The sequence below is a fragment of the Chrysochloris asiatica genome, unplaced genomic scaffold, assembly GCF_000296735.1.
Source record: "Chrysochloris asiatica unplaced genomic scaffold, ChrAsi1.0 scaffold00071, whole genome shotgun sequence".
NCBI classification, from domain to species: Eukaryota; Metazoa; Chordata; class Mammalia; order Afrosoricida; family Chrysochloridae; genus Chrysochloris; species Chrysochloris asiatica.
In genome coordinates this window covers 542,138-557,250 of record NW_006408589.1, presented here as the reverse complement: position 1 = coordinate 557,250, position 15,113 = coordinate 542,138, and the positions used below count along the sequence as shown (strand labels likewise).

General features: G+C 41.6%; 1 protein-coding gene across 1 annotated transcript; it reads right to left on the bottom strand.

The window, feature by feature from the left end:
- Positions 1 to 13,248: 13,248 nt before the first annotated feature.
- On the bottom strand, positions 13,249 to 14,589 carry DRD1 (dopamine receptor D1). Its single transcript, XM_006864794.1, has one exon. The coding sequence runs from the start codon at positions 14,587 to 14,589 to the stop codon at positions 13,249 to 13,251; it is 1,341 nt and encodes a 446-aa protein (XP_006864856.1).
- Positions 14,590 to 15,113: the final 524 nt, after the last annotated feature.

Below are 15,113 nucleotides of genomic sequence, written 5' to 3'. Positions count from 1 at the left end.
AAAGATATCATGTTTGGTAATGTTGAGGACTGGAGAAAAAAATAGGAAGATCCCCAATGAGATGGACTGGCACAGTTGCAGCAAAAATAGGCTCAGGTGTAGTAAAGATTGTGAAGTTGGCACAGGACCAGGTAATGTTTCATTCTGTTGTGCATGAGTCAGTACCAGTTGGATGGCACCCAACAACAACAATATGGCGCTTGGTCAGTTCTGCCATGTGCTGGGTTTTAAATGAGCCATCTCAGAAACAGGAGGGGTTTTCTCACTACCACTAGGAGAAAAGACCCTGGAGTAAAGTGTGTCATTTGAATCCCAAGATCCCTGTGCATTGAACTTCCTTTATAGGGACAGAAAGCTGTGACACCAGAAGAACCAAGAGCCAGAGCACGAGACAGAGGAGTGGCCTTCCTGGCCTATTGAACAAGAGAGCTGAATGTCTTCAGGCTGAAGACTCTCTTGTGGAATGGGATGCTTCCAGGCACTTAATTGGAGAAGCTAGGTTTGCTGACCTATGAAGCTAGAGCTGAGCACCTTCGCACTGAAGCTTATAGTGCAGTGGAATGGCCTCTGGACATTTATCAACAGCCCTAAAAGAACTTTAAACATTTACCAGGTAGGGCAGAGGTCAAGGGGCCATGTGTTTGAGAGGCATGGGGTCAGAGAGTAGCCTGCCTGCAGGCATGACCTGGAAGTAACTGTCCAAGAACTGTATCCTGACCTTTTCTGATTCTGAATTAAAACTTGTTAACTCCCTGGTGTGGCACTGTAGGATAAGCACTTGACTGCAAGGTCAGTAGTTCAAATCTACCAGTAGTTCCTCAGAAACTCTATATAGGGTCATTATGAGTCAGAACTGACCTGACCGCATTGAACGACTAACCAACAACACCTCCCTAATAAAGTTCATAATTGTGAATAGTGTCTCTGAGTTCTGTAAGTCCACTGCAATGATTTATCAGAGCAGAGAAGTAGAGATTGTTTGAGGGAGGGACAGTGAGTGTAAGTAGTGGTAAGGAAGGTGGGAGAATGAAGGCAGGTCTAAGCTCAGCCCCATAGATACTGCTTTGGACTGATGCTGATGCTGAGTCTCCTCTCCCCTCCCCATGCCCTTATGAAGTTAGAAGAGGTCAGATGCTGCCACCATGCCATTCTCACAACTTACTTTTTTAGGCATTTCATATAATGAATTCATATAATATGTGACCTTTTGTGACTGATTTACTTCACTCAGCTTAATGTTTTCAGAGTTCATCCATGTTGTAGCATGTGTCAGGACTGCATTCAGCTCTTTCTTTTTAACTACCACATTCTATGGACATATTCATTTTCAGTATCCATTCCCCTATTACTGAATATATAAGTTGTCTCATGCTGGGTTTTACAAACAAGACTGCAGCCAGCACTCTTAACACATGCTTCTCTGGGGCAAATCCCTAGAAGTAGATTACTGAGTCAGTGTGCACACTTTAAAGTCTGGTTGCTACTGCCAAATAACTCTTCCAAATTCCTCTTCCATCAATGTATACAGCTTTGAATGAGGCAGGATGGTGTGTGGTACCGCCTCCCCAACCCAAAGTTTCTGTTAAAATCAATGGAGCCTCATTCAAGTACCTTGTTCTAAATTGCCTGGCACCAAATCCAAAAACCCAAACCCACTGCCTTTGAGTTTATTACAACTTATAATAACTCTGTATAGGGTTTCTGAGACTGTAAATCTTAATGGGATCTTTCTGGTGGTTTTGAACTGCCAACCTATCAGTTAAGCTACCTGACGCCTAACCCACAGCATCACCAGGACTCCTTTTCATGGTCCATGAATAAGCTAATAAGATTCCGCTTCAGAAACAGTGCCAATTAATATTTTCTAAAAATGTCACTAAAATTGTATTTTGCCTTTTTAAACAAACTGGAACCCTCATCTTGTTGCCCCTGGACCTCTCTCAGAAGTGGATTCCCTTTTTCTTCTCCTCCTATACCAGTTAGCAACATATCAAGACCCCTACCACCAAACTGTTAAGAACCTACAGCTGTTTTGGCAGAATTCGTGTACAGCACTCCTCCACCCCCGCACCCTCACCCCAGTTTAACAGCAAACAGCAGTGTGTATTAAAACATCAACTTACAAATGGGCTGGACAGTATCTTAATTATAGTCAACATGTTTATAATGCTAAAAACATAAATAAATAAATAAATCTGACCTAAAAACTCAGCCTCTAAACAGCATGCATGGGGCTAGATAATCTTCAAACACATTTCTGACGTTCGGTTGATATTTCTTCTCTTTCCAGTGTACAAGGGTTTATTGGTATCCATGCACGTCAGTATGAGAGGCAGCCCTATATTGCCATTTAAATACTGTTTCAATCATTTTCCCACAAGTGTGCCAGCTAACTTAGCAGAGTCAGTTTTAAAACTTAAAACTTTAGCAAAGTCAGTTTTATTGCAAAATGAATGTGTGTGTCAAGGCCTGAGGGCTCAGGATCCTGGTCTCAGAGGACACCAAAGTCAATTGGCATAACACAGACCACAAAGACAATGTTCTCATCCTACATTAGTGAGTAGCAACTGGGTTCTTAAAAGCTTGTGAGTGGCCATCTAAGGTGCATCTACTGGTCTTTCTGTGTCCAGAGGAAAGATGAATGTTGAAAATTGAAGACTCATAAAAACAATTAATCCAATGAACTGTTGTTGTTAAGTGCCATCAAGCCAGTTCTGCATTAGACAAATCTGCTGCACAAGACCTTTTTAAAGTGTTGAAAAGCAAAAATGTCAGCTTGAGGACTAAAGTGCGCCTGACCCAAGCCATGGTATTTTCAATAAGCTCATATGCATGCGAAAGCTGGACAGTGAATAAGGAAGACCGTAGAAGAATCAATGCCTTTGAGCTATGGTGTTGGAGGAGAATATTGAAAGTGCCATGGGCTGCCAAAAGAACCAATAGATCCGTTTTGGAAGAAGTGCAGCCAAAGTGCTCCTTGGAGGCCAAGATGGCCAAATTTCATCTCTCATACTTCGGACATATTGTCAGGAGGGACCGTCACTGGAGAAGGATATCATGTTTGGTAAGGTGGAGGGTCAGAGAAAAAAAGGAAGACCCCCAGCGAGATGGATTGGCCAGGTGGCAGCATCGATGGGCTCAAGAGTGGCAACAGTAGTGAGGTTGGCCCAGAATCGGGCAGTGTTCTGTTCTGCTGTGCATAAGGTTGCTATGGGTCGGTACCGACTTGATGGAACCTAACAACAACAACAACAGGAGTCCTGATGTGGCACTGTAGATAAGCACTGGACCACAAAATTAGTTTGAACTGCAAGGTTGGTAGTTCAAACCCACTATCCACTCCTTGGAAACACCATCCAGGGTCACTATGACTCGGAACTTATTTCACAGCAATTAACAACAACTATCACATCTCCTTCTTCATGGCTCTCACTCTCTGTCTGCTTCTGCCAGTCAAAATCTTGTTCATCTTCAAGGCATCACCAGTTCCACTACCTTTCCAACACCATGTTCCCAGCTACCCAACACTCAAGCAGCCCTATCCCCTTCCCTAAACCTCTCCCTGAATACTGGCCTCCAGATGCCGCACTGAACATGAAATGGACACAGGTAAATGTTTGCTGACATAAATAGAATCAGTGAGCTCTGTTCAGTGCTATAGGATGAGCACTAGACTGGGGACTGAAAGGTCAGCAGTTCAAACCCACCAGCCCATCTGTAGGAGAAAGATGAGACTTTCTGCTTCTGTAAAGAGTTACAGCCTCAGACTCTATACAGGATCACTATGAGTTGAAATCAACTCAATAGCAGTGGGTTTAGTTTGCCTAATCCATTGACCCAAGAATATAAGAATATATCAATCTTTGAATGAGATCTCCGGGGTTTATTGTTGAATTCTACAAACTATGGTTCTGAAATCCAAATGACTTAATAGTCTTCTCATCTAAAACCTTGAACTCTATCCAAAAACATAGATATAGCCTGTTTGTCATTGCTAATCCAACCTTTTTCAAAGGCCATCAACATTGTTGTTGTCAGGTGTCACTGAGTCAACTCTGACTCATAGCAACCCCTTCTCAATCCTCATAAATATCCCTATGGTTGAGCCCATTTTTGTTGCCACTGTGATAATCTATCTCACAGTTTTTCTCTAACCTTCCACTTTTCCAAGCGTTTTGTCCATCTCCAGGGATTTGTCCTTCCTGACATGTCCAAAAGTACAAGAGGAAAAGTCTCACCATTCTGGCTTTTAAGGAACATTCTGGCTGTACTTCTTCAAGCATAGATACGTTTGTTCTTCCAGCAGTTTATGGTACTTTCAATATTCTTCAACAATAATTCAAATGCAGTGATTCTCTGACATCTACCTTATTCATTGTCCAACTTTTACATGCATATGAGGCAATTGAAAATATCATGGATTGGGTCAGGTTTCTGAGGCTGTAAATCTTTACAGGAGCAGAAAGCTTCACCTTTCTCTCGCGAAATGGCTGATAGCTTCAAACTGCTAACCTTCAGGTTAATAGCCCAACTAGTAACCACTGCCAGAGCTCTTTATAGAGAAGCCAAAAAAGCCAAATTCATTGCCTTGGAGTCAATTCCAATTCAGAGAGGGCCTATAGGAAAAAGTAGAACTGCCCATAGGGTTGCTATGGCGCTGTGGGTTAATACGCTGGGCTGCAAAGTCAGTGTGAACCACAAGGTCAGTGGTTCAAGCTCACCAGCTGCTCCTTGGAAACTCTATACAGGGTCTCTATGGGTTGGAACCAACTCAACAGCAGGCCCTTAACAACAACTACAAAAATCTTTACAGAAACAGACTGGCATATCCCATACAGTGGCTGTGGGGTTTGAACTTCCAGCCTTCTGATTAGCATCTGAATGTTTAACCACTGTGTTACCAGGGCTCCTTATACATATATTTTGTTGTTGTTAATTGTTGCTGAGTGGATTGTGACTTATAGCAACCCTGTATAGGATTTCTGAAGCTGTAAATCTTTGAGGGAGCAGAAAGTCTCATCTTTCTCCTGTGGAATGACTGGTGGGCTCAAACCACCAACCTTGTGGTTTGAAGTCCAATGCTAATCCTACAGAGCCACTATGAGTCCTGGTGTGGAACTGTAGGATAAGCACTGGACTATTAATCACAGTGGTTACAAGTCGGGCTGCCAACCTCAAGATCAACAGTTCAAAACTACCAGCAGTTCCACAGGAGAAAGATGAGACATTCTGCTCCCATAAAGATTTGCAGCCTCAGAAACCCTGTGCAGGGTCACTATAAGTTGGAACCAACTCCACAGTACTTAACAACAACAACAACTAACCACAAAGCCAGCTGTTTAAACCCACCAGCCACTCCTTAGAAATCCTAGACAGGGTTGCTATGAGTAAGAACCAACTGAACAGCACTTAACAACAATATGCATACATATATAGGTGGCAGTGGTGGTGGTGTACCACTGAGTCAGTTCTGACTCAGAACAATCCTATATAGAGATACCAATGCTATAATCTTTATGGAAGCATATAACCACAGTCTTCAGTATGAGCTGCACTTCAATGTAAAGAAAACAAAAACTCCTCACCACTAGACGATAAATAACACCATGATAAATGGATAAAAGATTGACGCTGTCAAAGACTTCATTCTTCTTGGATCAACCATCAACACTCATGGAAGCAGCAGTTAAGATATCAACTGATGTATTGCATTAGGCGAATCTGCTGCACAAGACTTCTTTAAAGTGTTCAAAAGCAAAGATGTCAATTTGAGGACTAAAGTATGCCTAACACAAACCATGATCTTTTTTAATAGCCTCATATGCATGTGAAAGTTGGGCAATGAATAAGGAAGACTGTAGAAGAATTGATGTATTTGAGTTATGGTGTTGGAGAGTAATATTAAAGGCATCATGGAATGCCAAAAGTAAAAAACAAATCTGTGTTGGAAAAATTACAACAAGAATACTCCTTAGAAGCCAAGATGGCTAGACTTCATCTCTCATACTTGGACATATTATCAGGAGGGCCAAGCCCCTGGAGAAGGACATCATGCTCGGTAAAATGGAGGGACAGTTAAAAGAAGGAGACCCACAGTGAGATGGATTGGCATAGTGGCAGCAATAATGGGCTCAAGCATAGAAATTATGAGGTTGGCACAAGACCAGGCAGTGTTTTGTTCTGTTGTACAGGGTCCCTATGAGTCAGAACTGACTCGACAGCACCTGATAGCAACAACATAGATATATATGCAACTCCAGTAGTGTAGTGGGTTACAAGTTGGGCTGCTAACCATAACATAAGCAGTTTGAATCTACCAGACACACCATAGGAAAAAGATGAGGCTCTTTGCTCCTTATAAACCTTATACAGGGCCGGCACTTAACAACATGAGTCAGAACACAACCACTATATACATACATATAGTGACAGTACCAGAGAAAGTACAAAGAAAAGCATTCTAACAATTAAATCCAACTGAGTCTTAAATGATGCACACACACACACACACACACACAATTAAAAGCCCTGCTTCTGTAGAGTTGATTCTGACCCATGGCAACCCCATGTGTCACAGAGTTGACTTGCTCCATAGAATTTTCTTGGCTGTAATCTTTATGGAAACATTACCAGGTCACTCTTCCACGGCATGGTTAGATGGGTTTGAACCACCAACCTTTAAGCTAAACATCAAGCACTAACTGTTTGCACCACATAGTGACCCAAGACCTGTTCCTTGGAAACCCTATATAGGGTTGCTATGAGTTGGAATTGAATCAATGGCACTTAACAACACCAACAAAGTGACCTTAAAGGATATATGTTTTTGTGTCCTATAGTTTATTCCAACTCATAGTGACTCTTATTGGACAGAACAGATCTCCAATATAAGGTTTCCAAGGCTGTAAACCTTTGCAGCTGTAAACCTGCCACAGCTTTCTCCTATGGAACACTGGTAGGTTAAAGTCACTGACCATTTAGTTAACAGTCAAGTGTTTAACTAGTGTGCCACCAAAGCATCTAAAGGATGCATGTTTTTGTTATTGTTAAGTGCTGTGGAGTCAATTCTGACTTATAGCAACCTTATATATGGTTTCCCAGGAGCAGCTGGTGGGTTTGAATCACCGACCTTGTGGTTAGTAGTTCACTGCCTATGCTACAGCACCACATCAGGAATCCAAAGGTGCATAGGAATAGACAGAGATAGGCAACAGAGAAGGGTATCCCAGGCAGAGGGAACAGCAGGTACAGAGGCCCACAAACAAGAAAGGACTTTGTACATTCCACAAGCTGCACAAAGGCCGGCGGGTACCAGCTGACTAGTGGCAATAGTTGAGGCTGCAGAGGCCATTAGGGGCTAGGTCACCAAGGGCTTTGAATGAAGCTGATGTTTTGGTTTTGTTTTTTCTGAAAGTAACTGGGAGCCATTGAAGAATACTAAGTGTGGGGATTAAAGAGTCATATTTGCATTTGGTAAATATCACTCTGCTCATGTTCTAATAGCAAATAGAAGGAGGGTTGAGGAACCTACTAAGATGAATCTATCAGAAGCATATTTCTTTTTCCAGTAATGCAGCTCATAATATTTTCAAGCCAGAAAATGACCTTAGAAATCCTTTCATACTACTCCCGTATTGAACAAATGGGAAAAACTTACTTTCAAGGGATGCAAAGTCACTTATTCAAGCTACTTATCCCTTTAAAATATACATTGAAATGATACAAGACACCTCAGCCTACAATTCAGTCTTACTGGGTTCCACTAATGCTTACGGGTAGTGGTGGCTCAGTAGCTCATCTTTCCCAGAAGAAATCTGGGTCAATTTCCAACTATGCATAAGGAGTTTATGCATAGCTATCACTTATCAGTGGAGGCTTGTGTGCTGGGATGATGCTGAATAGGTTTCAGCACAGCTTCCAAACTCATGAGGAAGAAAGGCCTGGTGATCTACTTGGAAAGTCGGCCAATGAAAATCCTACAGATCACCACAGTCCAATCTGCAACCTAATCAAAGGGGTTGGTGCAGGACCGGACAAACTTTCAGTCCATTGTGCACGAGGTACCAGCATCAGGAGTGATTTGATGGCAGCAAACAACAGTAACAGGTCCCATTACCACTTGCCACTTTGCTGGCATCTCTGCCTATAAAACATGGGCTGTTGTCTGGATGCTGTGGCATAGTTCAATACATTTTCTTTTCAGTGACTGAGCACATTTATCAGTTTGGGGAATTGATGAGTCCCTATTCTATGAGTATGAGAAAAAAAATCTGATTTTATATATCTTCTCCTAGTCATTGAAAGTTACACCCTTTAAAATCAGAGATTATTCTTGAGCTTTGAATACTACTTAAATTACAACTCGCAAATAATGAGGGATGTAACAGACTAAAGTCCAAGTGCTTTCTACACTATGTATGTTACATGGAATTCACTTAACATGACAGAGGCAATACAAATTGGCCTACATACAAAATCATTGAGGTGTCCTCTATTTGCATACCCCTTGTTGTTGTTGTTGTTGTTGTCATGTGCCATGGAGTTGGTTCCGACTCATAGCAACCCTGCACAGGGTTTCCGAGGCTGTAAATCTTTATGGGAGCAGAAAGCCTCATCTTTCTCCCACAGAACCGCTGGTAGTTTCAAACTGCTGACCTTGAGGTTGGCAGCCTGACTTGTAACCACTACGCTACCAGAGCTCCTTACACTCTGTAAAATAAGCAGATGGGTTATTGTCATGTTTTCTACCCAGGAAACCTCAGAGAAATCCATAGGGGTGCATCTAATCCATATAATACTCCAATCTCATAATCCACTCAGTTAGTTCCTTCAAATGACTGGGATATCCAGATCACACAGAGCAGCCGATCTTAGATCGAACAACTCAGAGCAGGCCAGCCATCAACTCATTATTCCTAAAACAAATTCAGCAAGGTAAGTAGACTTTGCTGATGAAAACATTGTAGACAGACTGTTTTTCCAGTATCTAGTGCCAAAGGAAGGCAATTGTTCAACTACAGATATAAAAAGCTTCTGGAATATCAGAAAACCACAGCAAAAGGGAGACTTCTAAACTCCATGTCATGTGTTCAACAAGTCATTTCTATTTGCTTCAAGCAAACACATGAGGAAGTCATGTACAGCAGATCCTTCATCATTCATACAGTATCTATTAAGTGATGGGCAGTTTTAAAATCATGGTCCTGCTAAGAATCAGTGAGGCCAACAGCTAGGTGTTCAATGTTCTTATGACTTAGCTTCATTGTACCCTCACCAGAACCTGCATATTTTTTTTACATTTCATAAATGGGCAAACAGACTTAGAGAGGTAAAGACACTTGCTTACTGTCACACAGTTTGAAAATTGTAGCAGGAATGTGAGCAATAATGGGAGTCCCAGTGTGGTGCCATAAGATAAGCACTCGACCTCAAGGTGGGTTTGAGCCGCAAGGTTGGTGGTTCAAACCCACCAGCCACTCACTCCTCAGAAATCCTATACAGTATAACTATGAGTAGGAGCCAACTGGATGGCACTTAACAATGATAACAATGTGAACCCAAGTCTGTGTAACTCAAAGCTTGGTTCCCAGAACCCAAACATGGATTGACTGTTGAAGGTGGTAAAACTTAGGGACGATGCTGCCAGTGCAGGCCTGGAAAAAAAATCATGACAGAGCCCCAAGACTGAAGAATTTTCAGAAAGTCCTGGAAGTTAGATAACACATCAATTTGGTGTTTGGGGGTTGCCCCTTCATTCATTGAAAAGGGGTTGCCCAAAGGAGTCCCTGAGTGGTACAAATGATCAACACACTCCACTACTAACAGAAAGGTTAGCAGTTGAAGTCTGCCCAAAAGCACCTCTGAAGAAAGGCCTGGTGATATACTTCTGCCAAAATCAACCTCTGAAAACCCTACAGAGCACAGTTCTACTATCACACACATGGGGTTGTTGTTGTTGTTAAGTGCCGTGGAGTCGGTTCCCACCCATAGCGACCCTGTACAAGGTTTCTGAGGCTGTAAATCTTTACGGGAGCAGAAAGCCTCATCTTTCTCCCGCGAAACAGCTGGTAGTTTCAAACTGCTGACCTTGAGGTTCGCAGCCTGATTCATAACCACTACGCTAGAATGAACTTTACAGCAATTGGCAATTAGTCCATTGAAGAAGTCCATGCAGAGGTTTTGTTCTTCCCATTTTGTAGATCAAGCTAACCAAGGCTCAGAGACTGTGCCTTGCTTAGTTCCTAGTAGAGAACAATGACTTGCCTGAATAATCTCCACATCTACACATTAAAGTTAAGTGTTACATATTCCTTGTTCTAGATGCACTGTTGTTTCAGTCACCAACAAGAGCTCCCTATTTATCTGATTAGAAAGGCACTTACTTGCTAGATGCAGAGGGACAAGAACCGCCCACCCTTAAACTGACTCCATCTTACTAAACTGCTTTACATGCATGTAGCACTACTAAAATTTATCATTATAGTTTAACATGAAATTAACCAGATTATAATTTTAATTTTTTAGTAGCAAATTAAATTATCCAAAAGGTCCTTTCAGTTAACTTTACATTTCATAAGATGCCTTTTATTTATCAATCCAACATGCCAGGAGCCCAAAATACAGTCTTATCCACAGTGAATTAAATTGTACAATTATTTTAAATGATTTCTAGACCAATCTAGACATGAAATAAATGGGGGAGGGGATTTGTGCCATGTTTCATTGGTTGCACAATCTAATTTAAGAACAAAATGAAACTGTAAAGAATAAAGGTATCCAAAAACTTCTGAAGCAGAAAGAAAAATCACTCTGCGTATGGGTGTCATGCTAGATATGTTCATTATATGCCAAAGCCCAGGAAGGCAAACGTGGATTGAAAAAGACGCCATCTGTTGTGTGATGTTCCAAATTATAAACGTAACCCTTAATTACTACATCACCTGCTGTTCAGCCATGCTCCTTCCTCAGAATGGAAAAAAAAAAAAAAAAGGAAGGAAGGAAGAAAAGGTTTAGTGGGTTTAGTAGTCTCTCCGGGAAGAATCCCTGTCTGACTGTAGCTTCAAAATGCACACCAACCTGCAGTGACTGTCATCAGCTGAGAGTCCACAACTGCTTCATAGGAAGTCACGATCTTTTTGTGATTTTTACACTTTTTTTTTTTTATTAAAAAAATTTTTTTTTGAAGTTTAAAATCCCTGGGCTTCTTAGATTAAAAGCAAAGCTTTTCAGAATGCTTTTAAATCTATGTAGTGAAAGCAGAGTAATTTCTCAGTTAAAAAAAAAAAAAAAGAATTTAGGATAGAAGAAAAATAAGAATATGTAGTCCAAATCAAAAATCATGTTCCATTTAAATATTTAAAGATACTACATGGCATATATGCCAGGAGAAATGCCCATTAAAATGAAAAGTAAATAGATTTGAAAACGTCCATGTTTCTTATTGTAGAGTTGAACGGTCCTAATTTAAAAAATGCATTTAACAAATGCAACATAGCTGATTCAGGGTCCATTTGAGTTCACAAAATAATTTTATTATATGTATGAAAGCATACAAGCAATAAAATTAAGAAAACATTCACATTACATAAATAACACAGACCTGATGCAGGAGATACTTTTCAGTGGATTTTTCTCCCCTGTTACCAACAGCATCCTAAATGCTAAATAAATTGCTTATCAACAAGAACACTTTGTAAACATTTCAAAGAAATGTTCCCTAAATGCTCCAGCTGAGTAAGTATCTAGCAACAGAGGTCTATGATGCATTTTACAGTAAAAGGATGACATAGGAACTTGATTCCAAAACACAAAGAAAGGGCTAGCATTTGTCAAAAAGAAATACCAATGGCTTTGGGGTGCTTACCACACCCAAACAGAAAGTGTTCCTGTTTCTTTCACCAAGAGAAGCGTCTTACTTAACGATGATAATGAGGCACTATTCATTAGTTGATATACCATTCATATTAAAAGACTTTTAAAAATCAATTCTATGTTCAAATTAAAGCACACAAAAAGTAGCCCACTGAGTGATGTGGTTCAACCTGGGTAGGATGGACACACAGGGCTTGAACTTTGTCTGTTGGTGAGGCTATGATGACACAAGGGTTAATAAAGCCCACTATCCTCACTAAACATCTCTAACCACTACAGCCATTTGTGTGGTTCAGATAAAGTATCCGACATGTGAAATGAGAAAAGATGGAGAGGTCCAATTATTTTACATAAATACAGTATGGCATTTACTTATCAGTACCACCTAAGATCAGATATGAAGAGTTGGATTCTTCATCAGCTGGTTTTTATTGAAGATATTTACAAAACTGTAAATCATTCTCCTGGGTTAAACGCAATAGTAGCTAGGCTTTTTTCTTTTTCTTTTTTAAATCTTTCTAGAAAAATGAAAAGAACATTCAGAATATCTATCAACTCTCACTACATATTTATTTATATCAACGATTTTAATGAATCATCACAACTCAACTTCATTTCTTACCAGACTTTGCTGTGTTTCTAGAAGTTACACCTGAGCATTTAGAATCTCAGAGGGTCTGTGTGTTTGTTTCATTGGCTTATAAAGTGCTAGTTAAATGGGCAAAAAGGTGGTTTTAAGGTTTCATATATCTCACTAGTTTAGCCTATTAAATATGATAAATATAGATTTATTATAATAAATTAAAATATACATATAATACAATAAATAAAACCAATATCCACAAAGCATCTCTCAATTCTAAAAAAAAAAAAAAGTTCTTCCTATTATAAGGCTCAATTATGTTTTAGAAATAATTTTTGAAGGCATGCACCTACCTTTACAATCTGAAAATTTTGCTTGTTAGCACCTGTTTGTACATTGCAAACTCAACGCTTGTCATTTCCTTCCTGGAAAGGTTTAATTTTTAAGTGAAGCTGTTCACTGTTATTCCTTAACCCCCATCCCACCTTTTCCCTTTTTTTTTTTTTTTTTTTAATCTGAAAGATAGAATCAGCTCCTAAAATCAATTTTGGAATCAAAGATACATCCCTTTGAGTGTAAGCTTCATGTATGCCCCTGTCTGATTCACTATGAACGACACAGAAAATAGACTGGGATGTATTTTATAGTTAGTTGTGTGTTTGGGGGCAAGCATCAGAGGAAGGCTTGCCTGAGACCTCAGAGTCTCACCACACTTTAGTAAATTCGTAACAGCAAGCCCCAGGGTAATCTTTAGCTTTTGAGATTAACTTGTCTTGCAGGACTTTTCTTGGAGTTCAGGTCGGGTGCTGGCCATTTTGTGTGATGGGCTGGATTTTCTCAAGGGAGACATCGGTGTCATAGTCCAATATGACAGATAGGGCTGGGGATAGCTTCTCCAAGGGTCTGGCTATTCCACCTGCCTCCTCCTTCTTCACGTCCTCGGAGGAGCCCACGGCGTGTGGGATTAGGTAGACCAGATTGCACTCTTTAGAGATGGAGCCTCGTGGCTCATGATGACTAGAAAATACCACAGCTCCATTGTTATTGATGCTAACCGTCTCAATGGCATTGTTAGTGGTCGGGCAAAGTCGATAGCATCCTAAGAGGGTTGAAAATGCCTTGCGGAAATCAGCATTAAAGGCATAGATGATGGGGTTCAAGGAGGAATTAGCCCATCCAAACCACACAAACACATCAAAGGTGATAGAATCAATGCAGAAGGGCTTGGTCTCCCCAGACCCACAGAAGGGCACCATGCAGTTCAAGATGAAGAAAGGTAGCCAGCAGCACACAAACACCCCCATGATCACAGACAGGGTCTTCAGAACTTTAGTCTCTCTTTTGAAGGACATCTTAAAGGAGCTTTCTGGTTGAGAGCATTCAGCAGGGTTTCCATTACCCGCAGTCGTCTGGCAATTCTTGGCATGGACTGCTGCCCTCTCCAAGGCGGAGATGCGCCGTATTTGTTTCTGGGCGATCCTGTAGATCCTGGTGTAGGTGACAATCATGATGGCCACAGGAATGTAAAAGCTTATTAGGGAGGATGAGATGGCATATGTCCTGCTCAAGCTGGAATCACAATTGTCTGTGGTGTCACCCAGGGAAGTGGCATTCCCATCTGAAGGGTTTGTGGGTTTTGCCTTGTGCCAGCTTAGCTGCACAGGGATGAAAGAGATGAGCACGGACAAGGTCCATGCTACACTGATCAGAATAAAGGCTGCTTTGGGGGTCATCTTCCTCTCATATCTGAAGGGGCTGGAGATAGCCCAGTACCTGTCCACACTGATCACACAGAGATTGAGGATTGATGCAGTAGAACACATAATATCAAAGGCCACCCAGATGTTGCAGAAGGACCCAAAGGGCCAGAAACCAGCGATCTCTGCCACTGCCTTCCAGGGCATGACCAACACAGCCACCAAAAGATCTGACACAGCCAAGGAGATGACAAAGAAGTTGGTCACCTTGGACCGCAGGTGTCGGAACCTGATCACAGCGGCACAGACCAGCGTGTTGCCCAGGAGTGTGGATAAAATGAGCAGGGACAGGAAACAGGCTGTGAGAATACGGAAGGAGAAGGCCCTCTCCACCACCAGCCCAGACCCATCCATGGTGGAGGTGTTCAGAGTCCTCATCTTGCTGAAGGATGGCACATCAGGAGCTCTAACACCTCTGAAGCTCCTAAGCAGGGATCACAGGTCAATCAGCCTCCAGGAGTCTTCCCTCACCATAGCCCCTTGCACATCAGCTCCAGGTACTCCCCAGGGTGGAGGTCCTCACCAGCATTCCATCAGAGAGCTGCAACAGCAAAGGGGCAGGAGCCTCCCTTTGGCAACCTGTGGAAGGATCCTCTTGCTTTCTACGATTGTTTTCTTATTGCCATGATCTGGGTCACTGTCACGGGGACCAGCTGTCCTCTGACTTTGGGGCATATTCCAAGCTATCAATTCAGACTCTTGGGCCTTGCTGGACTAGTCAACTGCAGTCACATTTCAGGGCTGTTGCCTATCTGGTGGAGAATTCTCCTCTCCTGAGGGGCAGCTGAAAACACATGCCTCGCTCCTCAGTAGCTCTCCAAATGCCCTAAAAAGCAAAGGAAAGACACACGGTCGTTTGCTAAGACTTGAGTAGACCGCATCTTTGTTCAAGTCAACCCCAA